The sequence below is a fragment of the Artemia franciscana genome, chromosome 5 (genome assembly GCF_032884065.1).
Source record: "Artemia franciscana chromosome 5, ASM3288406v1, whole genome shotgun sequence".
NCBI lineage: Eukaryota > Metazoa > Arthropoda > Branchiopoda > Anostraca > Artemiidae > Artemia > Artemia franciscana.
The window spans coordinates 18,036,467-18,056,121 of NC_088867.1; the positions used below are offsets into that span (position 1 = coordinate 18,036,467).

The window sequence follows — 19,655 nt, forward strand, 5'->3', positions numbered from 1 at the left end:
ATTGTTTTTGTATGATTGTAAAAGTCATATAAGAATATCTTTATAACTATTCACTAGATTTGAAAAAATGTTAGAAGTAGGACATATAAAAAAAAATCTATTGCAAGGGCAAGGTTTAGTGTTTAGAACAAGTGACAGGAATTTCGAAAAAACTAGACGAGGAAAGTACTTTCTTCTTCCTCTATACCCCAAAAGGAGGCAAAATGTTACTCCAGACATAAATTTGGAAAGAGAAACGCATGAAACACTTTCCCCTACACAGCAACATACTAATTAAGAAGAAGAAGATACTCAGCTTTCAGAGTGCAAATCCTATGAAAAAAAAGAAATTCACGAAGCTTTAAATAAATGGATTGGAATCTAATCGGATTTTTAAGAACATATGACTGATTAGATTCTAGGATAAACCGAAAATATAAATTGCGCTTGAACATGCATATGGGAGTTTATTACTGACATATATATATGTCACAACCAGATTATGGGAAATACAAGTTTCTACCATATCCTATTGACTGCTCATGCAAAGTCTCTGACTCCTACAAATTAAAACATAAATGAAAAATAAAACAATAGTTGAACAGACCTAAAACTCACATTTTTGTGTGTAGGTGTTGGAGGAGGGGGGGGGGGCTTCAATCTGAAAAAAAATCTAATGATATTACCACGAAGGAATGAATCAATCTACTATTTTGCTCAATAAATCCCAAAAGCAAAATTTCAAGGCGTGGAATTAAACTGAACTTAAGTAAGAACTGTAAAAAAAAAAATACTTATTGCTTCATGAAAATCAATTCCAGCAACAAAACTTAAGCAATAAGTACAACAAAAACATTTATTGCTTCACAAGGGATTACTTCTGATAACGAGGTCGGATCTATACTACGCTCAAGCAACATCTACAACAAAAGCATGTATTGCTTCATAAAGAATTATATCGTATAATGAGACTGGATGAATGGCTTTCCGTCAATTTAACAAATATGAAGTTTGCAATGCTTCATTTGTCAATGGAATATTTAATGAGAAAAGGAGAGTTTTTCACTTTGGACAAGGGGAAAACAAATTGGCTTAAGGTTCGTTCACAATAAGATTTTACTAACACCAAGATTTAGTAAGCGCTAGTTTGAGGCAATCACTTTTCTTATATTTTTGATTAGCTAGAAATTCTGATAGAATTAAATTAACGCTATTTTAATCTCGGTATCATTAAAGTCCCACTGTGAATGGGGCGGTAAAACACCATAAAATAGCTCCCAAATCAATAGAAATATGATTAGATAAATCTGCGTGGTAAATCAGAAGAGAAGGTGTCCTTCTGCAAGAGCTAACACATACTCTTTCAATTAAAAACGATTTTTCTCTCTGTCTGCCAGTGCTCTTATGGCTTCTATGTTTGATTAAACACAATCCCGAAAGATATAAGGATAAAACAGAGCAATAGAAGGCAGGCCTTCTACTGCCTAGTATATAGGCATATACCTTAAATGGTAAGGTATGTGCCTAAGGTATGTGTTTTAGAAGAGGATTCCCAATAAAGCAAATCATTTTAGTTTATTGAAGTTTTGTATTTGGCCTTTTTCTTCTGGTATTTTCGTTTGTGTAAGAAAGCCAATTTTATTCATTCCAAAAATAAAAATTCAATAAAATTACCTTGGAAAAATTTTTCTGAAAAGTCGGGCAAGTCTTTTTTTTTTTTTTAGTATTCATTCTTCTGTGCGATACTTAGCTTTACCCATACTGAACCTAGCAAGAGCTATACCCATACTACAGCTAATTTGAGCAACACTCATACTGTAGGTACACTCAAATTCATATTCGATATTCATATACACATAGAGGGGTAGGGGGGGGGGGTTGTGTTAATAATTCATTCACCGCCCTTTTTCCCTCTGCAAAATGCTATTTTAAGGATTCATTCTTGTACACTTTCGGTCATTATTGTCCCTCAGATATCGTGTGACTCCAAATCTCGGGTCAACCCACTGAGTACCTATGGTCATTGTCTTTTTATATCCAGCATTTGGAAAAACAATGAGACAATTATTCTTTTTGATTGCTTCGATTTTCGCAGCAACAAAAGAATCCAGTTCGTTTTAAATTAAGCTTATTATTCGATTGTTCGAATTCGATTCTGTTGTTTTCTTTGGTATAATATAACGATTTCTTTTCCGTTATTTAGGGCATTAGGGGCAACATTATCTCAGTTTTAACTGTTTTTTTTTTTTTTTTTTTTTTTTTTTTTTTTTTTTTTTTTTTTTTTTTGTCTTTTCTTATTTTAAAAAGAACTGCCTCGGTAAACTGAAAAACTGCTTCAAACATTTAAAGTTTCACCTTTGTTAATTTTTATTTATCCATTTAGTATCCATTTGTTAATTTTTGTTCTTTGAAGGAACAAGGGGTTCAATTTCCGTCGTTCTAGGCAACACTGAGTACCCGTCGTGAAGACAGTGCGACAGGTCAATATCTCCTAAGTCAAACAACGGACCCAGCATTTTTCTTCCTTTCTGGCTGGTATAAAAGAAAAAAACTAGTAAAATGGCTTGTTGGGGATCCATTTACTCCCTTGGCGGTATATATGGGATAAAGTCGAAATTTTGAATAGCAACGCCTATAAATTCTTTCATGTTAAGGATCTAAAAGGAAAAGAAGCAGTGTTTGCTGAAATAATTTTGTTCGGGGGGAGGGGGACAATAAAACCTTTAAAAACGAATCAAACATTTTTATAAGCATTTTTGTTACGTTTTTAGGAGTAAAATAACAATTTCGGGGGAAGGGGGAGGTAAAAACCCGGTATTTTAAACGTGCATAAATTACCTTCCATAAAAAAATAATATAAATCCTAAGTACACAAAACTGAAATGAACATTGAACCTAACCTTGAAACTACCAGAGATAACCACAAATAAGACCGTTCTTCCCCATAAACCTTCTACGTCTCCAAACCTTAAGAGTAAATAAGCAAAAGAATTCAACTAAGGCAAATTTTGCAAGTGAAATGGAGCTTCCATTAAAAATACGTCCATCACCAAGGGGTTCGCAATCAAAATGTCTTGTGTAATCATTAGTAGTGCGTATGCACACTCCTCATTTTCGAGGATCTACAGGAAGAACATGCAGGTTTTACCGTAACATGTTTTTAGACTATTGCTTAATACAAATTCAGAAGGATATATTAGAAAAAATGAAGTATTCCAATTCAACCTGAAGATGTCTAACAGGTCCCAAGAAACTTTTACAAATAAATAATATATTTTTCAGAGTGGCCCCTAAACGTATCATGCATTATAGGTGATGCCTTCTGTAATTTTAAAGTTGTTAAAATATTAATGAAATGGAAACAAAGGAGCTATATTTATCAAAAAATAATCAACTGGTCAAAAGAGGAGAATTTTGGCGGAAAGCCATAAGACTCAAATCATAGGCAAAAAAAGGTGACCCTGGATATTTCGTTTTGGGGTATTGAAGCATTATTTCAAGGCAAATTTAGTTTCCCTGCTATTTTTAAGAATATTAAGACTCCCTTAAATAGAAAGAATTGTAGGGGTAAGTAGGAAAGAATAATTCAGGAAGAGCATACCTTTCCCCTCCCCCCCAAAAAACATCATATAAAAATTTAGAAAGAGAGAGAGGGGAGAGAGAGAGAGAGAGAGAGAGAGAGAGAGAGAGAGAGAGAGAGAGAGAGAGAGAGAGAGAGAGAGAGAAAGCAAGGGAGAGAGAGAGGAGGGTGTGAGGGACATTATTTCATCTGAACCTATATTTCTAGTTCGGATTAGCCTATGACAGCTGATTTTAATCATTCAGAACATACGATACCTTATTTCAAACAGACCTTATGTATAACTTAATACAGGTACCTTAATTTGTTCTTCTGAGCAGATGACTAATCGGTGGGGTATTGACACTTCTGTTGGTGCAGATGCTCCAGTGTCACCTTTTTCACGGACAGCTCCATATGACCCATCTACAACACTCAACGATATAACAGGTGCACGGTGACGAAGCTGAATTTCTTTGGCTGATAAAAAGAAACAGCATCAATAAGAAAGTCTACAACTGACAGCCTTTTTCAGTTAAAACTGGATAGAGCGCAATTAGCTTAGTAAAGTGGCAGCGTCAAGTATAATTTAATTCATAATAAAACAACAAATAAACAAAAAACAGAACCAGTCAAAAATAGCGTGAAACATTAAATAAATTACTATTAATAAAAATTTTTAATAAAAATTTTCAGAAATATTTTATATACTTTTAATTTGAAGTTCCATATCTGAACTAAGAGAGTACATAATCATAATTTTTGGGATTTCAGCTTCAAGGTTTTCACTCTGATTGGGTTGATCAAATTGACATTCAAAGAATTATTTATTTAAGTAACTAATTTGGTGACTACCAATAAGACAATGAAGTAATTAATGAATGTAAACTTGAACCCAAAAATTAGGTTTCCTCAGGTGATTTCTTATTTAGCAATAGGAAGTCGCTATTTTGAAGGACATTACAGCCCATCTCCGCTCGTTGGACGTGAAGGTAATAACATTCACAAATAAATTCTAACGGTAAGTCCTTCAGCGGCAGTGACAAATATCCGTTATCTTACAGAATTTCTAACCACTACAACTTATATGACTTCAAGGTAATATTACTCAAGAAGATATTCCAATTGTGAGCTTCTTAGCAACAATGTGAAGTTACCATCACCTTTACAGCACTTCAATTTGTCAAAGTTTAAATGACACAGTGATAATACCATTCATCCGTGAAAGAAAAAAACCGTGGTGAGTCCTGGGAATGGGAAGTTGCAGCAGTAAAGCACCTTTTTTCCATACTTTAATCAAACTTATTGACAAGTACTTTTACTTCCTCTAAAGGATCAAGTTTGAACAAATTTGAACAACTAATATGATGTTGTAGTAGCTACACTAGCATAACAAGGGGTCAAATGTATATATATATATATATATATATATATATATATATATATATATATATATATATATATATATATATATATATATATATATATATATACTAGCTGTTGGGGTGGCGCTTCGCGCCACCCCAACACCTAGTTGGTGGGGGCGCTTCGCCCCCCCCCAAGCCCCCCCGCGCGCGTAAGTCGTTACGCGCCATATTAGTTACGCGCCATTGTAGTTGTGTCCCTATGTCCCACCTGTGAATATAGATAGATATAAACCCCAACACCTAGTTGGTGGGGGCGCTTCGCCCCCCCCCCCCAAGCCCCCCCGCGCGCGTAAGTCGTTACGCACCATATTAGTTACGCGCCATTGTAGTTGTGTCCCTATGTCCCACCTGTGAATATAGATAGATATATATATATATATATATATATATATATATATATATATATATATATATATATATATATATATATATATATATATTATATATATATATATATATATATATATATATATATATATATATATATATATATGTTTTTAACTACGTAAAACTTGCGAATATACAACATTCTTTGCTGTCCCATTGTCTGTGCATATAAATAGATTTTCAGGTTTACCGACTCTTGAACATGCAACATATAATGGTCCATGGGAAAACAATCCGTATTCAGATCTATACCTCATGATTCTAATGATTGCCCTTGAGCTTTGTTGATGGTGATTGCTAATCGACCATTCCCTGAGTCGCCATCGTCATTTATATATCCCCCTGTGCACCCCGGCGTCCCCTTTGTAGTTATGTCCCTGTGTCCCGGTCGTCATTTATATTCCCTGTGTCCCGGTCGTCATTTGTGTCCCGGTGTTCCAGTCTGTGATTTCTCTTTGAGTGTCCCGGGCGTCATTTATATTCCTTGTGTCCCGGTGTCCCGGTCGTCATTTATATCCCCCTGTGCCCCCCGGCGTCCCCATTGTAGTTGTGTCCCTGTGTCCCGGTCGTCATTTATATTCCCTGTGTCCCGGTCGTCATTTGTATCCCGGTGTCCCGGTCTGTATATACATTCGTTTTTTAGTTTTGTTTTTCTCCTTTATTTTTTTCCTTTTTTCTTTTTTTTCTTTTTTAGTTTATTTAGATTTTTAGATTTTTTAGTTTTTTTGTTAGTTTTTAGTTTTTTTGTAGTTTTACCATTTTTTTAGTTTTTTTAGTTTTTTTTTTTTTACTTATGTCCTGGTCGTCATTTATACTCCCTGTGTCCCGGTCGTCATTTGTGTCTCGGTGCTTTGTTGATTGCTAATTTATATTATATTTATATTTTTTATATTTATTAATATTTTTTTAGTTTTCTTTTTCTCTTATTTTTCAGTTTTTTCCTTTTTTTAGTTTTTTCTTTTTTAGTTTTTAGTTTTTTTTTGTTTTTTACCTTTTTTTAGTTTTTTAGTTTTTTTAGTTTTTTAGCTTTTTTAGTTTTTTTATTAGTTTTTAGTTTTTTTTTTTAGTTTTTGCCTTTTTTTAGTTTTTTCAGTTTTTTTTAGTTTTTAGTTTTTTACCTTTTTTTAGTTTTTTTAGTTTTTTAGCTTTTCTAGTTTTTTTTCTTTTTAGTTTTTTTTGTAGTTTTTACCTCTTTTAGTTTTTTTTCTTCTTTTGTATTAGTGTGAAATAATTCAGACGTCATATGCGGACAAACACGACGTCACTCGACAGACAGACAGACAGACATAACCCACAAACAACTTATTTTTATATATATTTATTCATATTTTTTTAGTTTTCTTTTTCTCTTTTATTTTTCAGTTTTTTCCTTTTTTTTAGTTTTTTTCTTTTTTAGTTTTTAGTTTTTTTTAGTTTTTTACCTTTTTTTAGTTTTTTTAGTTTTTTTAGTTTTTTAGCTTTTTTAGTTTTTTTATTAGTTTTTATTTTTTTTTGTAGTTTTTGCCTTTTTTTATTTTTTTCAGTTTTTTTTTTAGTTATTAGATTTTTACCTTTTTTTAGTTTTTTTTAGTTTTTTAGCTTTTTTAGTTTTTTTTTTCTTTTTAGTTTTTTTTGTAGTTTTTACCTTTTTTAGTTTTTTCTTCTTTTGTATTAGTGTGAAATAATTCAGACGTCATATGCGGACAAACATGACGTCACCTGATCCATCCACAGATCCACACACAGACAACTATATTATATATATATATATATATATATATATATATATATATATATATATATATATATATATATATATATATATATATATATATATATATATATATATATATATATATATATATATATATGTATATATGTATACATATATATATGTATATATGTATATGCATATATATATATATATATATATATATATATATATATATATATATATATATATATATATATATATATATATATATATATATATATATATATATATATATATATATATATATATATATATATATATATATATATATATATATATATATATATATATATAGATTTTTCTCAGCTTAGAAAATTCAAAAGTCTTCTGAACTTTTCCTTGGTCACTAAATTGTTTCTCTTTTTCTAAAATACAAGGGAAGTCCGCTTCATTTCTTGCTTAGTTTTTAAGTTAAGACATTGTCAAAAACTTACCATCTTACAGAATAGTTAAATTAAATAATTATTTACTTATATTTAGAATCAGGATAACCTATTAAGTAAAACACCGGCATAGTATTTTACGCACCGAAGAAAAATAGACTAGCAATGTCCGCTTATCCGGTATCTAAGGAATAAAAATAAAAAAGCTCAAAGCCATATCTAAAATAGTATATTTGACTTCGAAGAACAAACCTATTTTGAATCAGCCTAATATGCTTTTTTCATTCATTTCATTTCCTTCTATTTTAAACTTCGCATAAAATTCTAAGAATGTCAATATACTGAGCTGAATACCCAAATTAGGTGATCGGATAAAAAAAAAATTAATGTAATTATTCAAATTAATCTCCGACAATCTACACCTCAGAAAATAGGAGACGGGCTTGAAGAGCCCACTACAAAAAAACAAACATGAGAGTCACATTTAAAAGTTGAGTTTCAAAACTTTTCTGCTCAGAACTGAGCTGAATACCCCAAATAGGTAATTGGATTAGAAAAAAATCTAATTATGCAAATGATCCTCCAACATTCTACACCTCAGAAACTGAATAAGGACTTGAAGAACCCACCACACAAAAATGAACTTGAGTTGCATTTAGAAGTTGAGTTTCAAAGATTTTCTTTTCTGCTCACAGGCAAAGTACTGATTCCATGTACATAACTTTCTTTGTTGTATTGTATCGGATTAACGACGCTTCTTGACTACTAACGTCCCTGCGTCGGCCCTGCAGTGCATTCCTGCAGCATGGTTCGATCTCTGGGTCACGTATTACCAAGCTAAGGTCAAACCCACTGCGCCACCACAGGACAAAATAACTTTCTTTATTTGGCTCACATCCGTTCTTTGAAAAGCATTCTTGTTAAGATTTCAGACTTCCCTCCACTTTGGTGCCATTATATTTTTTTTTTTTAATTTTTCGCGTTAATCGCTTATTTTTTTAAGTTATCATACTACAGTAGCAACTAGTACAGTCTTGTTTTTCAGACCTTAAAAGAGAGCAATTTTCAGACTTCGGCGTTTTTCCCGGTTTAACCTATGAGTGGTGTAAACAGTAGATCTAGCAAGTTTTCAAAAAATAAATTAAACAGCCCAGCTTCAGAATAAACTTCCAAATCAAAATAGTACCATTTATCGTTTGTCATTTCAATTTTGAAAGTTTGTAATTCGATTTTAGAAAAGAAGATAAAGCCCGTGGGAACAAGGATTTGAATCCCGAATCAAACTTTCAATTGATTTATTCGAATTTTTCTTTTTTTACATTCGTATTTTTACGAGAAAACAAGTGAATCTTTTCAGACTGTTCTATGTGTGCTCATGATTCTAATGTAGTTCATTGGAGAAAGGCTGAACAGGGGAGTCTATGTGTAGCTTCTTGATTTTAACCATTTCACATGATTCCAGTTAAGAGCAAATAGTTGTATTTTTTCAGTCGCGTGAAAAAACATTCTACTTCACATCAATAGGTGCGCTTTCTAATAAATCTTGCTCAACATTGAAGAATTCCGAAAATAGTCTACCTTGCAAGGCAATACCGGATAAGAAGAAAAATTGTTATAAAAAGTTCGATTTAAAAATTCTTCTCTACTATATTAACTGTTAATTGCAGAAAATGGACATATTCGAAAATCGTGAATTTATAGGATAAACAAAAACTATTTCCCCATGGAAATGTACCTTCTTCTAAAGAACCTTCGAATAAGATAGAGCTTCAGACGTTCAATATCTGCGATTGGAGGTCAACAGTCTAAGATCAATATGGTGAAGCAGACTGGGATCCTCCAACAACAGTAGCGTCGATGAAGTGAAAAAAAAGTTTAGGACTAACAATATATTTTAATTTATTTTTAAATATCGTTTTTTAAATTCGGATTACTTGCAAATCACTGGATTACTAGCCCCACTCAAAGATAAGTTATTATTTATTCTCATTGCATTCATTTAGCCGGTGTGGATCATTTCATAATTGTGCTTATTGAGAACTTCTCTGTGGATATACCTTTTTCACTTAATTGTTTTTGGACTGATGCCGAGCCGTGAGTGAAATTTGCTTATCATGGACAATTGGAATACCAGTACGCTTTATTATTGCCCAGTTTTGAATTTTGCTCAGCACAATCTCGATGAGGGGTTGGACCATCAGTCTAATGTGAAATTCGCTAGTGATTTTTTCCCGTATGAAGATGTTCTTGGAGCTAAGAAACTTTTATATAGCAATTGCTTCCCAGATAAGCCTATACCTCGTCGTTCGGGACCCAGTGCTAAGAATAGTTCATTGTCGGACATTATCGCTACTCTTTCTCGCTGCTCTGCAGAAAATATTGATATTCCAGAGTTCGTGATCAAATCCCCCTCTGAAGTCCCTAGCATTCCGGCGTCAGCTTATTCTATCCTTACCGCCAAAGTCAACCAGTGCCTTGATCAGTTAAAATCGCTTGCTCACCTCAATAGTCCAACAAACGTCTATTAATAGTTCTTTGGTCTCAGACAGTAAGGGTACCAATCACAAACCCTCATACGCCGTTATTCTTAAATATCCGCCTCCAGAACTAAGAGACCCCGTTTCTCGCAAGGAAAAGCTTGATTCTTTCGCCGGACATGACGGTATTGTGTCGGTAAAGTCCGATCCCGTAAGGAAAAGATGGGTTGTTGTTACACAGGATAAAGTTTCCGCCAATTCTCTTGCCGCATCTGCTGTTGCGAGCTATCCAAATATTCTTGCTAAAGTGATTGATCGCAAACCTCTTGGAGTAATTAGGGGACTTCCTGATAGTGTTTCTAGCAGTATACTCATCTCCGTTATTCCTGGTCTTGTTGAGGCCAGCCAGATCGGCTCTTCTCATACATTCCGTTTAGAGTTCCTTGATTCCGTTGCACTAAAATCTGCCATCGCTTCACGTCTGCGCTTGGGTTACGAGTCTTTTAAAATATCGGAATACAAAGATTTGCCCAGACGGTGTCTTAGATGCCAAAATATCCATCATTCGTTAGCTCACTGCCCATGTGCCCCGAATGAGATGAAGTGCTCTAAATGTTCTGGATGCCATTCCAATACTAAAGACAATCCTTGCTTAGAGGCTCCGTAATGTGCCAACTGCGGCGAAGCTCATGTTTCCTATAGTATGAATTGCCCAGTGATAAAACGCGCTCTAAACTCTCCTCCAAAATGAACCAAGCCCCTATTTTAAGTTTTGCTTCTCTTAATATTAACGGCACAAAAGACAAAGACTTGTTAATTAATGAATTATTAGTCCATGACATAGTGTTCTTGCAAGAACATCTTTTGACCAAATCAAACGTTTCTAGCCTGAAGCGATCTTCTGTCCACCATTTTTTTTCGCAAGAGGCCAAGAAAACTAGAGGCCGCCCTTCCGGTGGCCTAGCAATTTTTTTCCGTTCCCCATCAGAGCCCTCTGTGATTCATTGTGATGATAACATCTTAGCGATTCAATGTGACAGTACCGCCTTTATAAACGTTTACTTACCTTGCGATCGACGTTCTATAGCATCGTTCACATCTTTCGCTAAATGTTGCTCCAGTTTAAAGTCTCTACTCGAAAGTCTACGTTTGAAAGACCTAAATTGGGTTTTAGCTGGTGACCTTAACTGTGACATTCTTGGTACCTCCGATAGATCAATCCTCTTGCTAGAATCACTTCCTAGCATATATCCCGTCGCAGTTAAGAGCCTCCCATTCACGTATATTCATAACAGAGGCTGTTCAAAATCGAACCTGGATCACGTGATCTCTTCCAGTTCCAGCTTAATATCATCGATTGTCAGGGTGGACGAAGAGAAGATTGATGACGATCACCTTATTCTTAGCTTTAATTTGTCCTGTGAGCTATCTGGCAAAACACTTTCGGCTCAGCCGAAGTGGCATACGAAGTTGAATTGGGATCGTGCTAATGTCCCACTATACCTTGCTACGCTAACTGCTTTACTGTCGACCATAAAAGTGCCATATCACCTGCTGCAAACGTCAGTTTCCTCGCCTTCAAGTACAGTTGACCTAAATTTCTATTATTGTCAAATCATTGCCTTAAATCAGCTTCCAAAGCTGCAGTGCCTGTGGATAAAGTTAGGATTGGTGCAAGAAAGCCTAATTGGAACGTTGATCCAGAAGTAAAACGTGCTAAGCAAAAAGCAAAATTTTGGCTATATATGTGGATATCATGTGACCGACCATCTTCCGGAGCTGTTTTCTCTGTGAAACAAAAGTGTAAACTTGAATATAAGGCCAGTTTGAAGAGGGCACGCTTGAATGCATGGCCAGGCCCCACCGATAAGGCCTCCTGGAATAAGGTTATTAATAGTGAGAAATGTTCCCCATCTACCCTATCTTGTCTCCAGCTAGCTAATTTTGCTGATCATTATAAGCGTGTGTTCAGTGTATTTAATAGTTTTCTTCAGTCTTTTTATTATAAGTTGCTTAAACCGCTTTTACCATACCGTCTCCTGCAGGCTCATGTCCAGCCTGTAGCAATATCTGAAATTCGCCGGGCTTTAAGAAAAATTAAGCGTTCAAATAGCCTTGATGGTGACGGCCTTTCTTACCGATTTTTTGCTTATGATTGTCCTGCTCTACTTAACCATCTACAAATATTTTTCCAGTCTTGCTTAGCACAGTCGCTTGTTCCTGATAGTTTCCTTTGTGGCCGTGTAAGTCTATTCAAAACCGAGGCGAGGACCCCACGTCATGTGTGAATTATCGTTCCATTACAGTATCGTGTTTCTTAATTAAGTTGCTTGAACATTTGTTACTACCAGAAATTGAGTCGAATTGTGATTTTACGCCTTTTCAATTTGGTTTTCGGAAAAGTTTCGGTTGCTCCCATGCACATCATGTTTTAAGCCGACTCATGAAAGATGCCGTAAAAGCTAAAATGTCTTTATACTGTCTTACTGTTGATATTTCTGGAGCTTTCGACAATATTGTGCACTCTCAGGCTCTATTTTCCCTTGCGTCTTCAGGTGTTAATCCTTCCTTACTAAGTTTATTGTCTTCTTGGTATTCAAAGTCTAAAATTCAAGTTACCTGGAATGGCCAAATATCTGACCCGGTAAAAATTAATAAGGGAGTTCGGCAAGGTGCCGTATTGTCTCCTAGTATATTTAAATGCGTGCTTGCATCGTGCCTGCGTCCCCTTAGAAGTTCTTTTTTTTACGGTAATACTGGTTTGTCTTCTATTGCATATGCAGATGACGTTCTTCTTGTTGCCCGGACTCGCCGTGGATTGCTTTCTAATTTTACTATATTAACCAATGAACTATCTAAGATTGGACTGTCAGTTAATGCGTCTAAATGCGAGTTTATTTGTTTTAGTAGCCCTTATGCGGTCGCTCCATTCGTTACTGGGACTGCAGTTCTACCATGTTCTTCTTTAGTTAGTTGGCTTGGTCTGTGTTTCGGCCCAACACTTTCCACTACCTGTTCTTCCCTAGTGAATCAAGCCGTGAAAAACCTACGCGTCGCTTAAGGAAAAATATCCCCAAACAAAAGCCGTTACAACCGCAACGGTTTGTGCATGATTTATAACGCTTATTGCGCCCCTGTGCTTTTGTTTTTATCAGGCATGGCTCATCTGTTTCGTAAGAAAGATCGACATACTCTACGTACGGCTTATTTCAGATATTGCAAATTCCTCCTCCGGCTTCCTAGATGGCACCGAAACAAAAAATAATTGCTCGATTTGGTTTAATTGATGTGCCTTCTCGGATTCGGTCTTCCAGTGATAATTTGTGTAAAAAGACTATCAACTTCATTCACGTTTATGACCCTCTGCAGCCTTTTTTCCATATTGATACTGGTTAATTAGTCGATGTTATCTTTTGTTAGTTTGAATTTTTTTATTCTTCGCTGTTTATCGTTTTTGTTTTTGTTTATTTATAATACTCCGTACTTTGTGTTTTTTATACTTTTACAGGTAATAAAGTTCATTCATTCATTCATTCATTTCAACAATAATTTTTTTTTTTTTTTATTGAATTAATAATATTTCGTGGACTTGAATAGAGGTTTCTTTCACTTAATGACTTACTGACTAAACAGACATGTACACTGCAAAGACAGAAGTGTACTTTCATGAAAAATCACTTTTGTATCCATTCTATTTAACTTCCAATCCAGACTGGTTAACGTTTCTGTTACTTACATAATTACATTTTTCACTTTCAAAAAAAGAAGAAAATACTTAATACTTAATCCCTTTAAAAAAAAAAGAAAAAAGGAATAAAAGGGAGGGAAAATGTAGCTTTATAGAAAAATATTACTTTTAAACGACTGGTTCATTTATTCTATAATACCACTTTTGAAACAATCATTTCATTGATGCGATTAACCAGATTATTAGCTGAATGAATAAGGACTTTAAAAAGGAAATGACACTTCAACCTAGTCATAATTATCCTTTTAGAATCCATCAACCAGTAAAGCAAACTTGGAAGAATAATTAATATGCTATACTACCTATCCCAAGCATTTTAGAGCCAGCCCATCAATAGCATGAGAAAATACTCCTTTTAAAGTCGAACTACAGAATCTTGAAATTCTATTCAGGGAAATTATTACCAAACCGTTACTAGCTGAATCCCAAACTTTCCATTCAAGATCTTCAGTCCTTTAATTACCTAATGAATTATGCAAGACCTTGCATACATCCCATGGTGAAAGCAGAGTGATTAAAATGACTTCCACTTGATCTTAACAATCAAGAATTGATAAGGATATACTAGCAGCGTTGTCAATACTAGTACAAAGCTAGTAAATTCGTGTTGGTACAAAAAAGACGATATTCCTGAATTTCGGCAACATTAAACATGATTATTCAATAGAGCAAAGAACAAAAATTGTCAGACTGCTACACAAGGGAAGTCATAGGTGGAGACCCTTCCCTATTGTTCCTGAAATTCCAAAAAAGAATTGAAAATATTCACTCCCTTCCCCATGCCACTTTAAGAGCGTTCAAAGGTTGATATTAGACAAGAAAATTAACCGATTCGATTTCCAGCCATCTTTGATGTCGGAGATCTTTACATTCCTTTTTTGCAAAAGTCTAGTTCTTCCTGCTGGCCATGAATAGAGAAGTTAGGATGTTCATTAATTGAAATTTCATGTTTAATTGATAAAGAAAGCTCAGATATAGATATCTCTTATTTGGAGAGCCAAGTGATTATAGTATCTATAATATCCGTTTCCTTAATGCTTTTAAAGGTGAAAGACACATCCTATTTAAGAAGAGGCTAAAAATATCTATGTTTGAAGAGCGATGCCTTACTGTATGTTTAACGTTCTGTCTGGGGAATTTGTCAGGTGAAACCTATAACAAAATTGAAGCGACATAGCGAACACATCAAAACAATGTTAGTACCACTTTAGGCATACCAGTTACGTTAATGGTATGGATATATGGCGATAAATTTTATGTAGCGATCATGTACCATGAAAAACCTCCCAACTAAAGGAGGAAGCTCATCTTCACCCAACGGCTTAGCTAGACCAATAGCACATCATCATTACTACCGGCACCACGGAAGTTGATAGTTCATAACTATCAATGTACCAGTTTCAAGCCACCGTTTACATATTATGCCCTAGACTTTCATAACCTAATCATAGGGTTCCTCACTAAAAGCCTCCTAATCTGTCTACACAAATTTAGTCTATCCTACAGGAGACCTTAACACTACCAAGATTTTTGTTCAATCGGTGCATAGTAATTTTTATCTTTTATTTACGGACTATAACACCACTCGTGTAATCACAATCTGAAGAAGTTTGCCTTTCCCAGAATTCCATCTTCGGTTAAAATACTGGTTTGCAGGATCGAATAAGGAAATATAATTTTCGGGTGCTCCTTAAAAAAAAAAAATGATCCGTCAAAACACCATCCCCCAAGCACATCTTTTTGCTCCAAAATCTGTGACGGTTAGTCGATTGTCTGAAACGAGAATGGTCTGTGTGCAAAAATAATCAATTAAAACTTGTAGCTACCCAAACGGTTTCCAACCTATAAAATACGAGATACTCGTACCTTGAATCCACCGAGAGTATTACCATAGGTAGTTAAACGTCGCCCCAAGTTTATAGTTAAGTTTTTGAGCTTGAAACAAAATATTTAAGACGAGAGGAAAGGGATTCTTAGATTTCATACGTGGCGCAAAAGCACTGGCTAAGTAAAAAGCGAATTGGGCTCAATGTATTTTTTTTACCAAAGCACTTCGCCTGGAAGGAGTTGCCATAGGAACTTCGGAGGGAGATCACTTTATTGGAAATTATAAGTTCTAGAGCCCTTTTAAGAGTCAAAGTTATTAGAGGACAAGCAGCCACCTCCACCCATTCCTTGTTTTCCCAAAGACTGCAGATTTCTAAATTACAGCTATAAAATGTACAATATTTTATACATTTTACATACGAAACGCAAAAAAATTACTTAAAAAAATTCCTATCGGCCCCTCAATAGAGTTTTCGAGTAATAATCACCTTCTTTCGCTTGAAAGATTTATGTAAATGCAATTCAGCAAAAGACACGCAGTGCTCACAACCCTTTAATCTCCTGGATCTACCACTGAGTATCATGCTAAATTTAAATTTGAAATTGTGTATATTGATTTGTCTACGTCTGCATCTGACATAAACAACGACCGAAAGACACCCGTTCTACGTGGCTTGATTAAAGTAGAGAGTAAAAACAAAATAGAGTTTCAAATTTTTTACTCGTCTTTTTCCTATGTGATTAAGCATCAAACCGTATCAAGATAAACTGCAGTTGACTTGATTGATGGATCTTTGATCACTGGATTTATTGGCTGAGTAACAACAAAAAAATTATTAGGTTATAAATCAAGGTTGTCAAACATTATGTAATTTTCTCCACTAGTTTAGTCGGAAATATTACTACAAATCGAACATGCCTTTATCATATAATATATATTATACATCATAAGTTGTAGATCGACAAGGATAATATCTTATAATTTGTTATTAAACAATAATTCTTTTTACAAAACCTGTAAATACACAATTATTAGTAAACTATACAGTCGAGAGACAGATTAAATTTCAACAAAGATAGCACCAGACCTTTTGGCCGAGGCGGATCAAAAATATTCTGAGTCAAGTAGCTCCTTAGGCTCAATCTTAATGGCAAAAGTTTGTTGCGATAATAATTTTTTGAGGAATTTCGAAAAAGCCCTTAAAATGGTTTTGGGTTGAAATGAAAACAGCACCATTCGAACGGCCATAGTAGAAAACCCATACACGGAAGTTATATACTCCCGCCTTCAAAAATAAGAAAATAATTTTTGGCTTACGTAGAATAAATACTTCCACTAGTAATTTTTCGGCATCTATGCTAAGACAAAACAGAAAAACTAAAAATTTGCATGAATTACGGCCCTTGCCCCTAAAGCTGCGTAGGTTGTGTCAGCCCTGGAGGAACATTTATTGGACATTTCGGCTATACTGATCAAATGATTGTATCAAAATTCTACTTTGGTACCGTCAGGTGTATACACAGGCACTGGAAGTTTGAAGGTCTCGGTCAAACTTATTTGCAAGGATACTGTTTTAACAAGATGTGATAATACCCACGTTTTCAACTAAAATGTACCATGAAAGAATTAGCTAACTGCAAGGGAGTGTCCTTATCCTTGGAACCCGGATGGAGCATTTTTGCCCTCCAATAAGTTCCACTCCGTCAATAGGGTGCTAGAGTTTTTAATTTTAGACTGGGTAAGCCCTCCCCCCTCAAGTTTCTACAACCACCGTACGAATTAGCCAGAAAAAAAGTACATTGGACACAAGTTCTTCTTTAGTAAGTGCACTGACTTTGAAACAGGGTATTCTGTTAACATAAATTTCAGAAACTTTTCAACTTAATAAAGATTCCAGGAATGAAATAGGAGATAAATTACCTAAAGTTGCAACGACAGAGCTTTGGTTCCTTTTATCTTCTTTTGGTATGTCCAATGTAAAAATATACACTGCTCCGCTGTTGGTTCCAGCCCAGAGTGTCGGAGAAGGGTTGTCAGCTGTAACAAAAACGAAACAAATATCATAAAACAGGGTATAAAGGCTATTTTCTGCTTACAATACGCAGGTCAATGCTTCTGGATATACGCTAAGAGATTGTGAGTAACCAAATGAAAGTGGAACATATTGTCTCGGGGTTAAAGGAAGGAGTCCAAAATTATACCCCAAATGATATGAAAAATTAAAAAAAAAGAAACAAAATTCAGGGAATTGCTGAATCAATGTGCTGAGTAATTTCTAGATTAGATAATACTATGGAGTTGGTTCGATTTTTCTTTAAGAAGACTGAAATGGTATTAAAACTGTGACACCTTGATGGAAACTCATTGTTTTAATATTGTTTTACTATTATATTTGTAATTCTGTCTCTGATCCTGCACATTTAGATACACAAGCAGCTGAAAGTATTCAGCACCAAACAAGCCAATGAAGAACACTAGTCTGAACTTTCACACTTCCGATTTTGACAAAATTGCAAGGTAGGAACAAACACGTTTTCTCCAAACACGATCTCCTTTTCTCCAAAAATCTCGACATGTTTGTAATTTTTCCAATAATTAATTACTTCTTTCATATTACCATCATGTGTTTCTTAACTGTCCCCGCCCGTGTTTCTTAACCCGTAAAAAAAAAAAAAAAAACTTAGATACCTGTGTCAAAGCTATGTCCCAATGCTAGAAATTATATAGAAAACTATCTAAATTCTTGTGCTCACAAGGTAATCTGTATAATAAACCTGCTAACCTTGGTGGAGTTCATTGTAGGAATTTTCCATTAAATGAAGCAACAAAATGAATGTTCCCTTTCATTCCGTTGATACCAGTTCGATAAGGTTTTAGTAGTGAAATGACCTATTGCAATTCTCAGTCTTGCTTCAGTTCGTTGTGGGGTTTTTCGTTGAATTCATAACCAAAACAAATGCTCCGATTCCCCCTAACAGACTAATAAGCCTGAGTACAATTTGAGGTAATAGGAGATATTTCCTAGCCTCTATACTTTCAGAACCATACTAAATAAGATTTACAGCCTATCAAAATAAAACGTCAAATTAGTAACCTAGCAGTGAAGTCCTTATCTCCTTCATTGACTAAACGTGAAATGCGGAAATAGCGGTTATTCTCATAAACATCTTGTTATAGGAATATCATCTTAAGAGAATAGTATACCATTTGACATTATTCATTGCGACGAGGGATCTTAGTCAAAAGATAACGATACCTCATACCGTGGTTTTGCTCTATTCTACAAAGTACCAAATCCTGCGCTGCCCTTTTCCCGGCCGACAAAAGTGGAGGCAATTTAAATCACAGCCTTAAGTTGAAGTCGAGGGTTCCCAACGTTTGATACGTGTACCACTAATGGTATACATGGCATTCCAGGTAGTGCGCAAGGTCAGTGGCGTCAATTTGGGCAGGGGAAAGGGAAAGCACTTATATCCTGAGATTTTTTACCCTCCCTCCTGCCTAGATTTTGATAATGCGTTTTTTGGTATTCTCATTGAAAAATAGTTTTTTTCGGTAATATTATTGAAAAAATAAAAAAAACTTCCCCTCCCCAGATTTGAAAAAAAACATATTCTCCATCCCACCCTGCTCTGCATTTCCGTGAATTGACGCCACTGCACAAGGACCTTTGGGACATTATCCCATGTTTCTTCGACCAAACGAGTTTGTAGCTAAATTTAAATTCTAAATGTCCAATCTAGCAATGCCATGCAAGAGATCTTTAAGCTTTTCATCTACTTTTTTCATCGTGTAGCACAAAACAGAATTGTTAAAAGTCAAGATTTAACAAGAGTAACAATTCAGATAAATTATTAGAATTGTATCACAATTGCAAAGCTGACAGGAGATTTCCATGTAAAACTTCTACATGATTGCCTTTCTCTGTTCTGGCTAGCCAGGGCTAACCTAACATCAACCTTATCCAACCTAATTAATGTAATCCATTCATTCTGACACAGAAATGGCCTGACTCTCTTGTAAAAAGCAACTTGGTGGTTCTTTAAACTGATATATTAACGCTTACTAGTCTTTCAAGGTACAGAACATTATTACCAAAGAGTAAAATGGTTGG

At 34.8% G+C, this 19,655-nt stretch overlaps 1 protein-coding gene across 1 annotated transcript in view; it reads right to left on the minus strand.

The window, feature by feature from the left end:
• Positions 1–19,655, minus strand: part of LOC136027044 (lethal(2) giant larvae protein-like) — a 275,839-nt gene that overhangs the window by 72,234 nt on the left and 183,950 nt on the right. Inside the window, exons 15-16 of the mRNA XM_065703968.1 lie at positions 17,462–17,578; positions 3,858–4,018 (exon numbers count right to left, since the gene is read on the minus strand). Of these exons, the coding sequence (XP_065560040.1) occupies positions 3,858–4,018; positions 17,462–17,578 (278 nt within the window). The remainder of the gene's footprint in view (positions 1–3,857; positions 4,019–17,461; positions 17,579–19,655) is intronic.